Genomic DNA, 15,837 nt, shown 5'->3' with positions numbered 1-15,837 from the left:
CTGATGCACTTCTCAAACTTGAGACACACAAATTCATGGCCTACGTGAACTGAAAACATTGTGCTGATGTTCAAACTTGTAAAATTTATGTTCAGTAAGATGTGTGCAGATCACTCTGAGGTGGAAACCTCAGAGGGAAAATGCTAAACATCTGTTTTTAAAACAGACTGCGTGTCATGTTGACTGAGAACCGAAAAGACTTTCCCATGTTCTACTGTCTTGTTACTCTTTAATAATATTATTGTGTTCATGTATTGCCTCTTGCTCTGTATTCAAAAAACTGGACTGAATTCACGTGATCATCGAAATCCTCCACTGGACTGTTTTGCCGCCTCCCCCATACAACTGATCACTGATCGTATCTTGGACTCACTGATGCACTTTCCGCTCTGTCAGAACAGTTCAGTCGTTTTGGCACCCTTGAGTAGTTTTTGATTATGTATTTTTGGCTTGTGTTTTTGTCCAAATAAAGATCTATTCTAAAGCAATCATGTTCTGCTTCAGTTTTTCACTTTAAAAAGGTCCCAAAGTGTCCCACACTGCCTGAAATATTTATTAAATTACATTTCTGACCTGCCTCAGTCCTACTGTCATTCAATCACTGCAGTTAATAGCATTAGCTGTGATCCTGCATGTTACCAGAAATAACATCGTTAGTGACATCATACAGAGCCAAGAATAGAAAAAACTGTCTGAAACAGCATTTAGAGCTGTGTAAAGCCCAAGCTTTTGGCTCACAGGGATTAACCTTATTTAAACATTTTGGGATTTAATGTACAGCTATTTTGTTCTTACCTCTTTTCGTAACGTTGTTTACAAGAATCTCCAGTGTCTGTAAAATGCAATACAATACAAAATATAAGTTATAATTGGATGGAAAATTTTGGTCATTTTCAAATTTGTTACAAAAAACTAACAACGTCCAAAATCCAAAGATTTGTGGTTTAAAAATGTATTTTTAAAAAAAATTTAAATCCAAGGACAGAGTCACAATGGAATGTTAAATAATGTAAAAGTTTTATTTAAAAGACTAACTTTTCAACATGATATTAACAGTAAACCTCCAAGTTTAAGACAGTCCAAAATTCACATTTATTAGGTTCATTTCAAATTCTGTAGAAAGAAAAGTTAGCGAAATTTGACAATCCAGGCCCGCGTCTCAGCAGTAATGGTGAACCAAACCTAATGGATTTAACCCAAGAACAGTAACACTATCACCCAATTTTACCCAATATACCCGACAAAAAATACTTCCCATCAAAATATATTAAAGTACAACAATATATGGCAAATTGAAGTACTCTTCTTTTACTACCCCCTATAAGTCTCATAAAAAGAAAAAAAAAAAGGTATGCGGGGACCTTGTACCCCAGCGGTCCCCAACCCCCGGGTCTCAGACCGGTACCGGTCCGTGAGTCGTTTGGTACCAGGCCGCGAGAGCTGAGGCTCAGGTGTGAAATGTATGGTTTTCAGGGTTTTTATCGGTTTTCAGCGTTATTTTGTCATCGTTTTTATCGTTAACTCTGTTTTCCTGGGTCTTTTCACATGTGTTATGAATAAATCTTCTTTTTTTCGGTACCGGTACTAGTTTTATTTTGTTGTATTTATCCGCGACATCTTAAAGGCCGGTCCGTGAAAATATTGTCGGGCATAAACCGGTCCGTGGTGCAAAAAAGGTTGGGGACTGCTGCTGTACCCTAAAATTAGTGAAAAATTAGGGAATGGTTAACTAAAAATAATAAAAATAGAACTGGGAACTTGTTCTTTGGTCCATACATACCTGGGACATGTAAGCCCGGGACAGTTCAAGTTCAAATTTGTATTCGCCACATGCAGTGGCAGGTTGCCCTGCAGTGGAATGAACCCGCCCCCCGACCTTACACACACAACACAGACATCACATGGGGATACAAGTCAGAGAACGGTTGCATTACAGAAAAACCACTGAAATGGACACTACAATGGGAAAAGTACAAGAAGAAAAAAGAGACCTCTACTCATGCTGGGCTACAGGAGGACAGCATGAGAACAGGAAACAAAACAAAAAAAACTCCTCTGCACAGAAAAGCACATAAATGTCCACAGTACAACATTATAGAGCACGTGACCAGCAACAGGGTTGGGTAGGGGATAAGGAGTAATCCCAGGCAACACAGCAGCCATCCTGCCACTGCGCCGACTCTCCAGCGCGGGCCCAGACCCGCCTCGTGTTCCCAGGAGGCAACAAGCATCGAAGGCATTAGAAGGGGAAGGGAAATGTGTGAGTGCTTATCAGTGTAAGTGTATGTGTGTGCGTGTCCATAGTTCAGCTGAGACAGTGTCCTTCACCCTATCAGGCTAAGTAAACAGTCTGCTAGCCAACCCAGGTGGCCTTGCATGGGATGGGAAGAATTGTCATCACACAGTTGTTATCAGGGAGTTTTTGTTCGGCTCCAGCCTTGGGCCCGTGCAGCTGGCGCCGTGGTGTCCGCATGTTGATGTTGTTGATTTTTCTTTTATGCGAGCAGCTCAGGAGAATTTTAAAGCTGTTCTTTAACACTCCGACACTGGTCTCTCAATCTCCCGTTGGAGAGCCGCGAGCCTCCCCATGATGGTATCAAACTTCTGTTCCGTGAAAAGAAACAAAAACATTTAATTTTTTGATCAGCTGACGATAAAAGTTTTTGTTTACCAAATGAATTCTCTTGGAAATTGCCACCTATTTAATAACTGGATGGGTGAAAATCACCTGAAATTAGTGTTCTAGGGTTAACGAGTGATGATATTAAAGTCAGTGATGGTTGGAAAGCCACCAGGTGTCTCTACAGTTGTGTTCCAGTTTTTCTCCTGCAGTGCAAAAACAACTCGTAAGCTATTTACGTGAGGATATATTTATCCCCTGTTCATCGCAGGTTTCTAATCTGATTTCACATCTAGAAAAAGACACTTTCTCTGCTTTTGATTGTTGAGTAAAAAGAGGTTTATTTTAATCTGCTCAGTAATCCCATTCCCCAACTACATTGTTTCTAACCTACAGTGGTCAGATATGAACATAAGTCAAACATAAGTTTGATCATTTAATTACATTTTATTTATATAACACCAAATAAGAACAACAGTTGCCTCAAGGTACTTTATATTGCAAGGTAAACACCCTAAAATATTTGCAAGAAAACCACAATCAGATAGCCCCTATGAGCAAGTACTTGGCAACAGTGGGAAGGATAAACTCACTTTTAACAGGGAGTGTAATTATTATTATTTCTTTAAACTGAGCAGTATTTCAGGGATTCACCCGTAGCCCTGTGTTTTTTGGACACTACGTGTCTTTAGAGGAAAAGATTCGACATTCATTATTTTTAGGGGTGGATTCACTGTGTCTTAAAATGTCTTCAGGTTATCATATTTTCTTAGTTTACTGCTCTGGAAACACTAGTGGTTGTCCTAATGTGAATGTGAAGAACCCTGCATCCACATAAAACGAAAAGAGTCTTTATATGTCATCATTAGCTATCCCAGCCTTCCAAGATGGGAAGGAACGGCAGGTCGGTGCTGCCCAGGTAGGTTCTCCCTCGGTGCTGGAAGACATCGCTGATGGCCCATGTGAGGCGGCCCTCCGGGTCATGAAGCGTTCCCATGAGTTCGCCATCCAATCCCAGCTCCAGGACCAGAGCGTAGCGTGGCAGCAGAATGTTATACCAGTTCAGGGGAACCACCTGGAAACACAAACGCATTGAATGTTTACTATTAGTGCTAAAGTGTAAAATAACTTTAGCACTTAGCTCAGAATAACTCAGAATGTACAGCTAAAATCTGGTAATGTGACAGTTTCCTGCTTTACTTCATTACATATGACAGTAGACAAAGAAAACTTTAATGGAGTACTGCTATTAGCAATTTCAAGACATCAATTTGGACTCCTTTTGTGCATCTTACAGACTACAAAAATCTATGAATTTACAATAATCAACCTAATGAATTGCTAATAATAGAAGACACATGACATAAAGAATGACTTCTGAAAGAGTTCTTCAAAAGTTTTCTTGTTCACTTGAAATAAATAATAAATAATAATACTATACACATTTACAGTCTTCCACTTTTTGTTATGCCCCCCCAATAATTTCCAGATAAAAACCAGACCCGAGGCTTACAGCTACTAACAACACAGGACACGAAATGATGATTAAGGAGAGGAGAGAAAAAAAGAAAGACATTAATACTTCCTGTTCCCTTTTTTATTAAGATCTTTGCATGGAGTGCTGTCTTTGTTTGACTTAGCTTTGCATACATGTGGAACTATAACCGGAGATGGTGTCAGGCTGCAGGGAGTGGCAGGAAACAACATTAGACAAAGACGTGTCAGTGTTTTCTTTCATTCAGACTAAAATTGAGATATGTCCACTGTGCTAAAATCGTATAAACTTAAAATAAAAGCGAGTTTTTATTTTCCTGGGAGATCAAATCGTGTCTGAACTGAACCATTTCTTTTGTTGCCATGTCTTTGATTTAATTTTCACCCTTGAAGCAGTTCACCAACAGTTCAGATGTGTGTCCTGGGATGAATTCATTCAAGTGTGTCCGTGTGTGTCGGAGCAGTGTATTTAGTGTCTGTGTGTGTCCAGCTAAAGAGGCCCTGACCCTGTCCTGTTAGATTTCACACTGTCTCGTCACCATGCAGTCAGCAACAAAGCTTGACCACACTATAAATAACTGAGAATCACGGAGACCAGATGCATTATGGGAAAATAGATGAAACTACACTGCTTCTCAACAGAACCTCTGAACTTAAGCTGGGAAGCAGCTAAAACCTTTCATTATTAATTAATCTGCATTGAGCTTCTCAATACAAAAGATGTCCCAGCTACTAACAGCTTATTTGTTACTTTACAACAAAAAATAAACATTTAAGTGATTAATACTTTACTAAACTAAAATTTTCAGGTGATAGTTTAAGCTGATCTATATTTATCCCTATTAGTCAACTGACAACTTTTTTTAATAGCTTTGTTTTTATCATCGGCATTTTTGGCCGGATCTTTTAAATACTCAACTCAATCCAACATCACTAATTTCAAATTTTATTGTTGCTTTGGGGAACTGAAGTCATTTCGCAATTCCAGCCAAACAATATTTTAACTGGTTATTTGCAGAAACTACAGACTTTTTTTCTGTGTATTTACATCTTATATTGACGCCTTTATTATTAAATTTAAATAATCTTAATTTAATTGGACTGAGTTGCAGCTATCAACACAAAAACCAGGATGAAATCAGCACTTATCTGAGATCTTAAAGGCTGTTTTAAAAATAGAGCAGATCCTGTTTAGTTGCCAATAATCACACAAGTGAAGGTTTGACTCACATTTTTTTCTTATCACCCATCAGCACATTATCCTCATAATCAAAACTCACTGACCTTGGCAAGGAAGCGTTTGATCACTGGGTACGGAGCAATCATATCCAGGAAAGGTGGCATGAACTTCCGAAAGCGAGGTGTTGTTATGCCAACCAGGAATGTACCGTGGTCACTGAGGCGGATGTTGTCGGGATAACCAATCATATTGTCCATGATGACCTCCTTGGTCCCAGATTTTGGGCCTTTTAACCAAAACCTGATATACAACAAAACATTTTTCTTGATTTGAGTTTTTCTTCCTTTTGGGGGGAAAAAATATCATTTTAAGGGAAAAGCTTAGTTTAGGCCTCCAGAAAATGAATGCAACTTTGTATAATATCCTCTAATCAATCCAAACCTCAGTATACGTCCAATGCTGGTTTCCGCCAGTAGCAGGAAGTCTTCGTCAGGTGACAGGACGATGCCGTTCGGCATGTAGAGAGAGTCCAGAAGCACAGTCACACTTCCTGACTGGGGATTGTAGGAGAGAAGACGGCCAAGGCTGTTCAGCTCGATCACCTGAAAAACAATCAGAATTGTTCAGTTTGAACGGTTTAGCACAGCTTAGCCTGATTTTGTACAGCTCTGTATTTAATGTATCCAAACGCCATTTATATAAAGCTCCAGTTTATCTCTTTAGTTTACATAAACTCATGCTGCTCATTTTATCATCGCTCTGCTTTGTTGAATCACCTAAAATACACAAAAAACTACATTTGTTTCTTTGCCTGTTTCACTTCAGTTAGCTTATTTGAACAAATCGTAGCTTATCTGAGATACATTTACTTTTATCTTCATTTATTAATTTCTTACTACTTGAAAATAAGGAAGAAACTATCTCCCTCTGCTCTCAACCAGTCATGACAGATGGCCGGCCCTCCTGAGCCTCGTTCTGCTGGACGTTACTTCCTGTTAAAAGTGAGTTTTTCCTTCCCACTGTTGCCAAGTACTTGCTCATAGGGGCCATCTGATTGTTGTGGTTTTCTTGCTTGGCTTATGAAAAACAGTTAGAAAAATGGTTTTATTACATTATTTTATTACATTTAATAATAATAATAATAATAATAATAATAATAATAATAATAATAATAATAATAACTTTATTTATAAAGCGCTTTCAAACAAAGTGCTGTACAACTATTTGAAACTAAAAAGATAAAAAAGAAATAAAAGCAATACAGGTAAAAGACACAATACAAGTTAAAAACAGTAAAAATTTAAAAACTAAAAGCCATAGAATTAAGACATGTAAGATAGGGTGAACAAATGTGTCTTCAGCTTAGTTTTAAAAACCTCCACAGAGCATGCCTGCCTAATATCTTGAAGGAGGGTGTTCCACAGAAACGGGGCAAGGGCAAGATTGCACAGAGAGGGTGGATTCTGGTTGTGTTATAACTCCCTTATCCAGAGAGTGACATTTAATGACCGTAATAATGCTCACTAGAGAATCCATCAGCTCTGTCTTGAACAGTAACGGTTCCACCTTATGTTAAAAGGGTTCTCACTATCTACCACCCAAACTCCACATAAAATAAAACATGGTTGTCATGGTCCGCGGCCCGGCGTCCGGGGTGCTGCTGGGATGTCCACGCCCACGAGCGTGGCTGCTAACCCCACACCTGCATCCCATCCCAGGCGATCACCAGGTGGACTATTTAATCCTGCCCTACCTGCTGCTCCACGCCAGTCTGTAGTTGCCTCTCAGCGATCACAACTCGGCGTGTTTTTGTTTTCGAGCCACCTGCCTGTCCACCTGTCCACCTGTCCGCCTGAGATTTGGTTCACATTCAGCTTCGCCGTCTCGACCCCTTTTGGAGCTCCACCCCCCTCTGGTTCACTCGGCCCGGCTATCACCCCTCTCACAGCCCCGCTCTCGGCGTTCCCTGTGCGGTCCCTCGGTTTCTTCTGGTTTCATACGTTGTTTTTCTGGCTACCCTCACGGGACACCTTTAGTTGCAATAAAAATTACTTTCTTTATTCGCTCCTACCCTAGTGTGTGTGTTCTGCTACTGGGTCCTGCCTGCGCTCGGAACTTCGGTTCATGACAATGGTCATCCCTCTGGCAGTCGACTGCCACGGTGAACCAGGAAATCATATTTCTAATTTACATAATTACTGTGAGAGGTTAATCAGATTTTAAAGTGCTTCCTGAAGCCTCACCAGCAGGACTGAATGGACTCTTGTTGGTTCCTTTTTTTTGGCAAATTGGGCAGATGAACAGAGACAAAGAACTAGCTTAAGTGTCCTCTTGTGTTTTTGAGTGCTGTGGTTACTAAGCAACTCTGAAGGGGAAAAAAAACAATCCTCAATGGCGCTTGCTTGCATCAGCAGTCCTTTTTGCGATCTATTAGAAGACCAGAGCTGCTGCCCACCTTTGTTTCCAAATCTTCTTTGTGCAAATCTATAGTAAAAATTGTGTTTGGATTATTATTTTAAAGCCCAGACCTCCTTCTCACCTCCAGTTTGACGTGCCTGCGTCCCCAGCGACTGGAGGAGTCCGTGAAATAGATGATTCCAGTTTGGGAGGAAATCTCAAGCCCGTTTAAAAAGGTAAAGGGAACGCCATCAGCTCCTGAGGACAAACAGAATGACTTTACTGGTCTTAAAGGGATTCATACAGCATGTGGAGCACAACTAGCACACTCTGTACCCTCTGAATTAGCCAGGAGTAAAGTCTTTTCTCCGGTTTTGGGATCCACGCTGTGCAGCCCAAAGTAAGAGTCAGCAACAATCAGCTGACCGTGACGATCCAAACGGATGCCATGAGGGCGACCGCACACAGGTTCATAGTCTGTACTGCTCCCTGCAGACACACAACATGTGGTGCTGTGAAAACATTCAATGTTGTTCATTTTTGTGTCTTTTTGACATGCAAAAATCAACTTAATGATTTCCATTAGTCTCATATGTGCTTTTAAATACTAAAAAATAAACCTCAAATTATAAATAAAGGTTTACTGAATAATTAAATGCATCACCTTTAATATTCAGGTTTCATGTGTGCTGCAAATTACATTTTTCCCAGTGTTGTTGTAGCTAAATTCAGCGAGTCATCTGGTTTGGGTTATTTCCACTGAGGTAAATGAATCCTTGTTAACTGCCAAAGTTCATTATCATCCAATTTTCTTCTAACCAAATGAAGCACTGAGCTACTTTGACTGTCCCCTTAGACATACGAGCTCCTATTAGCCCTCTGATACTCAAAGTTAAAATTTAACTTTAAAAGTCATGTGAAGTCAGCTATTAAATGCCAGCTTTTATCTTCATACTATTTAAAAAAGATGAACTGCTGATTTGAAGGACATAATGTCACAGATTACAACAACTACACAGTAAAGTTATCAAGACCACAAAAAGTTAGGAGGAAAGTGAGGAAGGATCAGTCATCCCTGAACAAACACCAACCGCATTCTGGTAGATTTTGTCCCATGTGAGTGATGAAGGTCAGGCTGTCGTCAGGACCGATTCTCCACAGCTTCCCGTCCACTGTGCCCGTGTACACATTACCTGAAACACACACTCCATCAATATGTAGCTTGCACGTAGATGTCTTCACACAGGAATAAGAGAGAAGGGGGAAAACAAACTCTCTCACCATGCTCATCAGCAGTGAAGGATTCCGGTCCGTGTAGTTTCCCAGTGAACAGCCTACGACCCTTCTGCAGACGGGTGTTGACAGCCAGCGGCCCTTCCAGAGCCGGAGGTGGCCCCTTCAGTCTGAGGAAACAAACCGTGGGTAACAATACAGGAAAACTGAACAGCAGCACAGAGCTAGATGAACTTTGTGTTATGAGCTATTATAATAGTTTTTGAACCTTAAATGAAAGTAAAAATGTAAATACATGGTTTTACGAAAGCTACTCTCTATATACACAGAGGCAAAAAGCATTTTTGATTGAATTAAAACATAAAAATGCAATCTGACTTTGACTGGTCTGCCCTTAAACTCTTCTCCTTATACACATCTGATCCAGTGGTTTCACTTTGCTTGTAAAACAGCAGTTTGGTTCTTGCACCCGCTTTTAAAAGGCTATTAACTGTATCTGCTGCACTTCCCACTATAACCATGTTTGCGGGCCTGAAGCGCTCCGCAGTCACGTTGGAGGGACTCCAGCTGAAAGTGTGAATACTTACACATGTGGTTTGGGGTCGATGGGAGACGGCAGCAGGTAAACTCCAACAGCTACAGCCAGGAGAGCCACTAACAGAGATCGCCTTCCCATTCTGAGCGAGACAGGAAAGAAAAAGCACTGGTTACTACAAAATTCATGACATCATAACACAGCTGCAAACTACTTGTGGCCAAATATTTCTGCCACCCTTTGACATTTTGTTGTTTTTCACTGGTCTATTGACCACAGAGCTGAATTGTTTTAAATGTATTTTAACTTAAAAAAAAAAAAAAAGAAGTATCCATAAAGGGGAGACAGTTACTATGAACTTTGGATGCCTACAGATGTGAATTTCGGGGAGTTCCAGCACGATAACACGTTTTCCAGCAGTGACCTTTTAATGCCAAATCATGACTCGTGTTCTTAAAAACATTCATTCTAACACCATGAACATGATTATCTCCACCAAAAACAATGTTGTGACTTCAGTCAGCAGCTCCACACACGCTCCTCCTCCTCATCTGCTCTGACAGATTCATTAACCATGAAGGATCCAGAAAGGGGAAAAAAAAAAAATAGAGGTCGTCCACTATTAGAACATTTCATGCTTTCAGGCAGCTTCATGGACACAGATGAGATGTACATGATTAAAATCCCCCCATAACGAGACATTTTGCATGTGTAGATAATTTTGAGCATAAGTCAAAGTAGAAATGTTAACATCCACAAGGAGATTTAGAATTAATTCATTATTATTAATTAGTTAACTAAAAACGTTATTTGTGTAGCATTCATGCAGCTAAAATTCCATCACGATTTTTCGAGAAAATGTGTGATAATTATATTTCTGATGATGATTTCTATCCATGTTTGCAACTTACAGGAAGCTGCAGCTGCATTATAGCACAACACTATTAACACAGCATTCAATCCAGAAATGTGCATCCCCCTTTTTCGATTACAGCACATAGAAAACAAATCAAATGTTTAAACTGAGAATATTCGCTAATTTAAGAAAAAAAAAAAAAAAGAGCCTATTTGGATTTTGTGGCCATGTTTCCCCCTGTGTAGATTGCTGATTCATTTTTACAAAACTGTAGTCTTAGGCTGGCACGTGGCTCTCAGTGTCAGATATTCCCGGCTTTGTCTTAATGTTGTGAGAGTTGCTCACGAATGGCCTTGCTCTATGTCATATGGGTCAGTCCTAACACAAAGTAATAAAACAGCATCACTATTAGCAAAAAAACTGTCACAGAGAATATATATATATAAAAAATACAAATACAATTTTTTTTTAATAAAACAATGAATGTATAAAATAATTCTGGATAAAAATAAAATAAGAAACAATAAATAGAATAAAACTACAAACTACTTACAATAAAGTAAATAAAAATAAAGTAAATCTGATTAATTGTCTTCAACCGACAGAAATCGCTACCTTATCGTGGTGGAGGGGTTTGTGTGTCCCAGGGATCCCAGGGGCTATGTTGTCTGGGGGCTTTTGCCCCCTGGTAGGGTCTCCCATGGCAAATTGGTCCTGGGTGAGGGACCAGAGAAAGAGCGATTCAGAAGACCCTTATGAAAAGAATATCGAGGGAACAGTTTACCCTTCCCGGGATAGGATTACCAGGGCCCCGCCCTGGAGCCAGGCCCGGGGAGGGTGCCCGAGGGCGAGCGTCTGGTGGCCGGGCCTTAGTCCATGGGGCCCGGCCGGGCACAGCCCGAAGAGGAGACATGGGCCCATCCTCCCGCAGGCCCACCACCCGCAGGAGGCGCCATAGGGGTCGGGTGCATTGTGTGCCGGGTGGTGGCCAGGAGCGAAGGCCCTGGCGGACTGACCCCCGGCTGCCAAGACTGGCAATAGGGACATGGAATGTCACCTCTCTGGTGGGGAAGGAGCCTGAGTTAGTGCGTGAGGTTGAGAGGTACCGGCTAGATATAGTCGGGCTCACCTCTACGCATGGCTTGGGCTCCGGAACCAGTCTCCTGGAGAGGGGCTGGACTCTGTCTCAGTCTGGAGTTGCCCCTGGTGAGAGGCGGCGGGCTGGGGTGGGTATTCTAATATCCCCTCGGCTTGCTACCGGTACGTTGGGGTCGGGGAACGGATCCTGACTGTCATCTGCGCCGAGTGGCAGGCAGTTCGGAGTACCCAGCCTTCTTAGAGCCTTCGGACTGCCTCGAAGAGATTCTGGCAAACCGTCAGGCGTCTCAGGAGGGGGAAGCGGTGCTCTACCTGCACTGTGTATAGTGCTGGCGGAGCGCTGCTGACGTCGACTGGGAAAATTGTCAGGCGGTGGAAGGAATGCTTCAAGGACCTCCTTAATCCCACTGACACGTCTTCCGAGGAGGAAGCAGAGTCTGGGGATGAGGGGAATGACCCGTCAATTTCCGGGGGCGAGGTCACTGAGGCAGTTAAACAACTCCTTGGTGGCAGAGCCCCTGGTGTTGATGAGGTCCGCCCCGAGTTCCTGAAGGCTCTGGACGTTGTAGGGCTGTTCTGGTTGACACGCCTCTGCAATGTTGCGTGGAGATCAGGGGCAGTACCTGTGGACTGGCAGACCGGGGTGGTGGTCCCCATCTTTAAGAAGGGGGACCGGAGGGTGTGTTCCAAATACAGGGGGATCACACTCCTCAGCCTCCCTGGGAAAGTCTATGCCAGGGTGCTGGAAAGGAGAGTTCGTCCGCTAGTCGAACCTCGGACACAGGAGGAACAATGCGGTTTTCGTCCTGGTCGCGGAACACTGGACCAGCTCTTTATCCTCTCGAGGATACTTGAGGGTGCATGGGAGTTTGCCCAACCAGTCTACATGTGTTTTGTGGACTTGGAGAAGGCATTCGACCGTGTCCCTCGGGGTGTCCTGTGGGAGGTGTTGCGGGAGTATGGGGTGTCTGGCCCATTGCTACGGGCCATTCGATCCCTATACAACCGTTGTAAGAGCTTGGTTCGCATTGCCGGCAATAAGTCGGACTTGTTCCCGGTGGGTGATGGGCTCCGCCAGGGCTGCCCTTTGTCTCCGGTTCTGTTCATAATTTTTATGGACAGGATTTCTAGGCGCAGCCAAGTGGCGAAGGGCTTTCGCTTTGGTGCCCTCAGAATCTCATCTCTGATTTTTGCGGATGATGTGGTTCTGTTGGCTTCATCGGGTGAGAGCCTCCAGCTCGCACTGGAACGGTTCGCAGCAGAGTGTGAAGCAGCGGGAATGAGGATCAGCACCTCCAAATCTGAGGCCATGGTTCTCAGCTGGAAAAGGGTGGAGTGCCCACTCCGGGTCGGGGATGAGTTCCTGCCCCAAGTGGAGGAGTTCAAGTATCTCAGGGTCTTGTTCGCAAGTGATGGGAGAAGGGAGCCAGAGATTGACAGACGGATTGGGGCTGCAGCTGCAGTAATGCAGACGCTGCACCGGTCTGTCGTGGTGAAGAGGGAGCTGAGTGTAAAAGGGAAGCTCTCAATTTACCGGTCGATCTACGTCCCTACCCTCACCTATTGCCACGAGCTGTGGGTAGTGACCGAAAGAACGAGATCGCGGATACAAGCGGCAGAAATGAGCTTCCTCCGAAGGGTGGCTGGCCTCTCCCTTAGAGATAGGTTGAGAAGTTCGGCCATCCGGGAGGGGCTCAGAGTAGAGCAGCTACTGCTCCACATCGAAAGGAGCCAGCTGAGGTGGTTCGGGCATCTGACAAGGATGCCCCCTGGGCGCCTCCTGGGTGAGGTGTTCCAGGCATGTCCCACCGGGAGGAGGTCCCGGGGCAGACCCAGGACACGCTGGAGAGATTATATCTCTCGGCTGGCCTGGGAACGCCTTGGTGTTCCCCCGGATAAGCTGTAGGAGGTGGCTGGGGAGAGGGAGGTCTGGGCCTCTTTGCTTAGGCTGCTGCCCCCGCGACCCGGCCTCGGATAAAGCGGATGAAGATGGATGGATGGATGGATGGATGGATGGATGGATGGATGGATGGATGACAGAAATGGTTTTGTTTAAATAAACAAAACCATTTCTTCTTCAAGCTATTTCAGAAAAATGTACAACCTGGTACACAAAAGTTCACCAGTATTCAGGAAAATTGCAAAGCTTAAAACTTCCTTGGCGTCGAGCCTCCAGACACTCACTGAATGTCGCTTCCTGCTCAATATCGACTGGACAAGACGCACATATCAGCTCAAATATGAAGCACAACAAGCTGCCTTTGTTAACACATTTTATGGTTACGCTACAGGACCTGCAGTTAATGAATGCTCGGAGTGTACTTTGGCTTAGTGTTGATTACACCAAGCTCCTCTGATTCCTTTGAACATAAAGGAAACACTGTGGAGGTTTTTCTTGTTTCCTCACATCAGGTGATGTTAATCAGTCAGAAACTCAGATGTGGCATTTGAGTGTCAAGTGGAAAAAATCTGACATTTTGCAGTTGTGACAGCTTTGTAGGAATGAGAGAATTCCCAAAGAGTGAGCTCTGGGGAACAGTTATGCAACAGATTGCTGGATTTCCAGCTAACCTCCTTAAATTTAGAGGCTAAATAACAACTTGTTCTGCACATTCTCCTGCCCCATATCAATAAATAAAAAGTCAGGAGACTTTGTTAAAATGAGTTTGTTACAATTATTTCCCATTATATATATATATATATATATATATATATATATATATATATAGTTATTTCTTTTTTTCTGGTATTTGTTAGTTGGTAAAGTAACAGAATCATGTCTGAGTAGTTTACTAATTCACAAAAGGGTTTAGTCCTGATGATAAGGAGAACAGTGGTCCCTGTATGCAGCACATAAAAATTATTAATTAATCAGCTTAGCAAGGTGACTGCTGTGCTCCGGGGACAGGTTGACATGCAGAAAGCTTGAGCCAGCACAGATTCTAGATCAACATTCATCAGCCCATCTCAATCAGTAAAAACCACTGTAGAAAAACTGTATTTAAAATGCACACATAAATAAAACAAACTTTCCCCATCTTATTTTAGATATTCCTTTATTTGATAAGCTTCAATTTTTACGAGTCTGCTATTGTAAAATAAAAACTTGCCTTTAAAATAAAGTTTACGCTGACTCACCTTCTGGTACAAACTGGTATTACACAAAAGTACAGCCTGGCCCTAGTTGGACTTCTGTTGATTTCTCTTCAACACAATATATGGATGTTTTGGACACTGTTGATTGCTTTAGTTAATTCTGTAAGACTTTAAATTATTTTTAATCATATGAATTTACAGTAAGTGCTTTTAAGTGTAAAAAGGTACATTCTTTAGTTGTTCACCTAAAGAAAATATGCCTGAGTGCAAGACAGGGTCTTCTTACGCCCTTAAAAAATGCCAGATAACATAACAGCATGTTTCTGGGACCGCATGTTTGTCACCCATGTTGTATCGTTAGGTAATGAAGCATTATCTGGTTGCAACGGTGCGTTAAGGTTCAGCTTTCACCACCATGTATTACGTATTCAGACCATTTGTTCTGGCCAGTGGAAGCTCAACTGAAAACCATTACAATCAAACCTGCTACACCCGAGAAGTTTTTTTTTCTTAGTGGGTCATAAAAAAGTCTTTAACTCGCTTTCAATCTTTTAGGATAAAGCAGGTAAACGTATAGCCACAGATGTTTGACGGGAGGTTTGTAGAGCGCAAAGAGAACATTCCCACTTGCTGGTCGTGCGTGCGTTTGGTAACATGAATCACTGGAAATAAAAACCTTTTATAAGTATGTAGTCGAAGCCGAAATGTAGTCCAGAGCCTAGTAAGTCCAACAAACTATTGAATTCGGTTTTTTTTTTCAAGTTGTTATTCTCCTAAAATAGAGCAGATTCAATTAATTTACACATTTTTAAGCGCAATCTGGCACAGGGCTCACAGAGAACGGTCACTTTAAACTCGCGTTCGGTAGATTAGTGACTGTTTTAAATGAGCGCGAGCTAAAAATGAAACGAAGTATCAAACTTACATGACTGAAGTTCTGAGCGCGCGACTCCTCCGTCTGCTGGATAAGCCTCCGTATCAAGCAGAGGCGAAGCGGTAACGTCAAGACGACCGGAATGTACAGGAGCTTATCCGGTTTGGACCATCAAAAATAAAAGCCTCATTGGCGATTGTTTTGGAACCTATTTATGTCTTTGCTTAACAGAAATCCAGTGAAAAGAATTACAAACCCCAAAATTTACCGTCAAAGATTTTAACGTCATTTAAGTTAGTATAAAATTTTGATTGAGGACATTTTTCCAAAAATGGATTGATTTACAAAATATATCACTCTTGCTCAGTTTTTATTTTGAAAGTGGTATTGACGTTACTCCCGTATTTTTCCTGACAACTTCATACAAGAGGTTGAGTTCGAAAGAGGGACTCCC

At 42.3% G+C, this 15,837-nt stretch overlaps 1 protein-coding gene across 3 annotated transcripts; it reads right to left on the bottom strand.

Moving 5' to 3' along the window:
• Positions 1-995: 995 nt before the first annotated feature.
• LOC308399585 (adipocyte plasma membrane-associated protein) lies at positions 996-15,546 on the bottom strand. 3 transcript variants are annotated; one of them, XR_013972210.1, is made up of 10 exons: positions 15,435-15,546; positions 9,512-9,601; positions 8,973-9,094; positions 8,783-8,884; positions 8,028-8,180; positions 7,834-7,949; positions 5,736-5,896; positions 5,399-5,594; positions 2,729-3,695; positions 996-2,604 (listed from the first exon to the last, which is right to left on the bottom strand). XR_013972210.1 is itself a non-coding variant. In XM_080886940.1 (9 exons), the coding sequence occupies exons 2-9, from the start codon at positions 9,598-9,600 to the stop codon at positions 3,486-3,488; spliced, it is 1,149 nt and encodes a 382-aa protein (XP_080743066.1). In that variant the 5' UTR covers position 9,601; positions 15,435-15,546; the 3' UTR covers positions 996-3,485. The 3 variants fall into 3 exon arrangements, 2 of the variants coding, with proteins under 2 accessions (XP_080743066.1, XP_080743067.1); XM_080886940.1 differs by having other exon boundaries at positions 996-3,695; XM_080886941.1 differs by lacking the exon at positions 15,435-15,546 and adding an exon at positions 10,931-11,038 and having other exon boundaries at positions 996-3,695.
• Between the last annotated feature and the right edge of the window lie 291 nt (positions 15,547-15,837).

This window comes from Rhamphochromis sp. 'chilingali' (assembly GCF_963969265.1).
Source record: "Rhamphochromis sp. 'chilingali' genome assembly, chromosome: 7".
NCBI lineage: Eukaryota > Metazoa > Chordata > Actinopteri > Cichliformes > Cichlidae > Rhamphochromis > Rhamphochromis sp. 'chilingali'.
This window is presented reverse-complemented; position numbering and strand designations above follow the sequence as displayed.

Coding starts and splice junctions, on each gene's coding strand:
- LOC308399585 (XM_080886940.1), bottom strand. CDS start 9,600: ATGGGAAGGCGATCTCTGTTAGTGGCTCTCCTGGCTGTAGCTGTTGGA. Junction 8,885..8,972: donor CTTCACTGCTGATGAGCATG/GTGAGAGAGTTT, acceptor TGTGTGTTTCAG/GTAATGTGTACACGGGCACA. Junction 5,595..5,735: donor AGCATTGGACGTATACTGAG/GTTTGGATTGAT, acceptor GTTGTATATCAG/GTTTTGGTTAAAAGGCCCAA.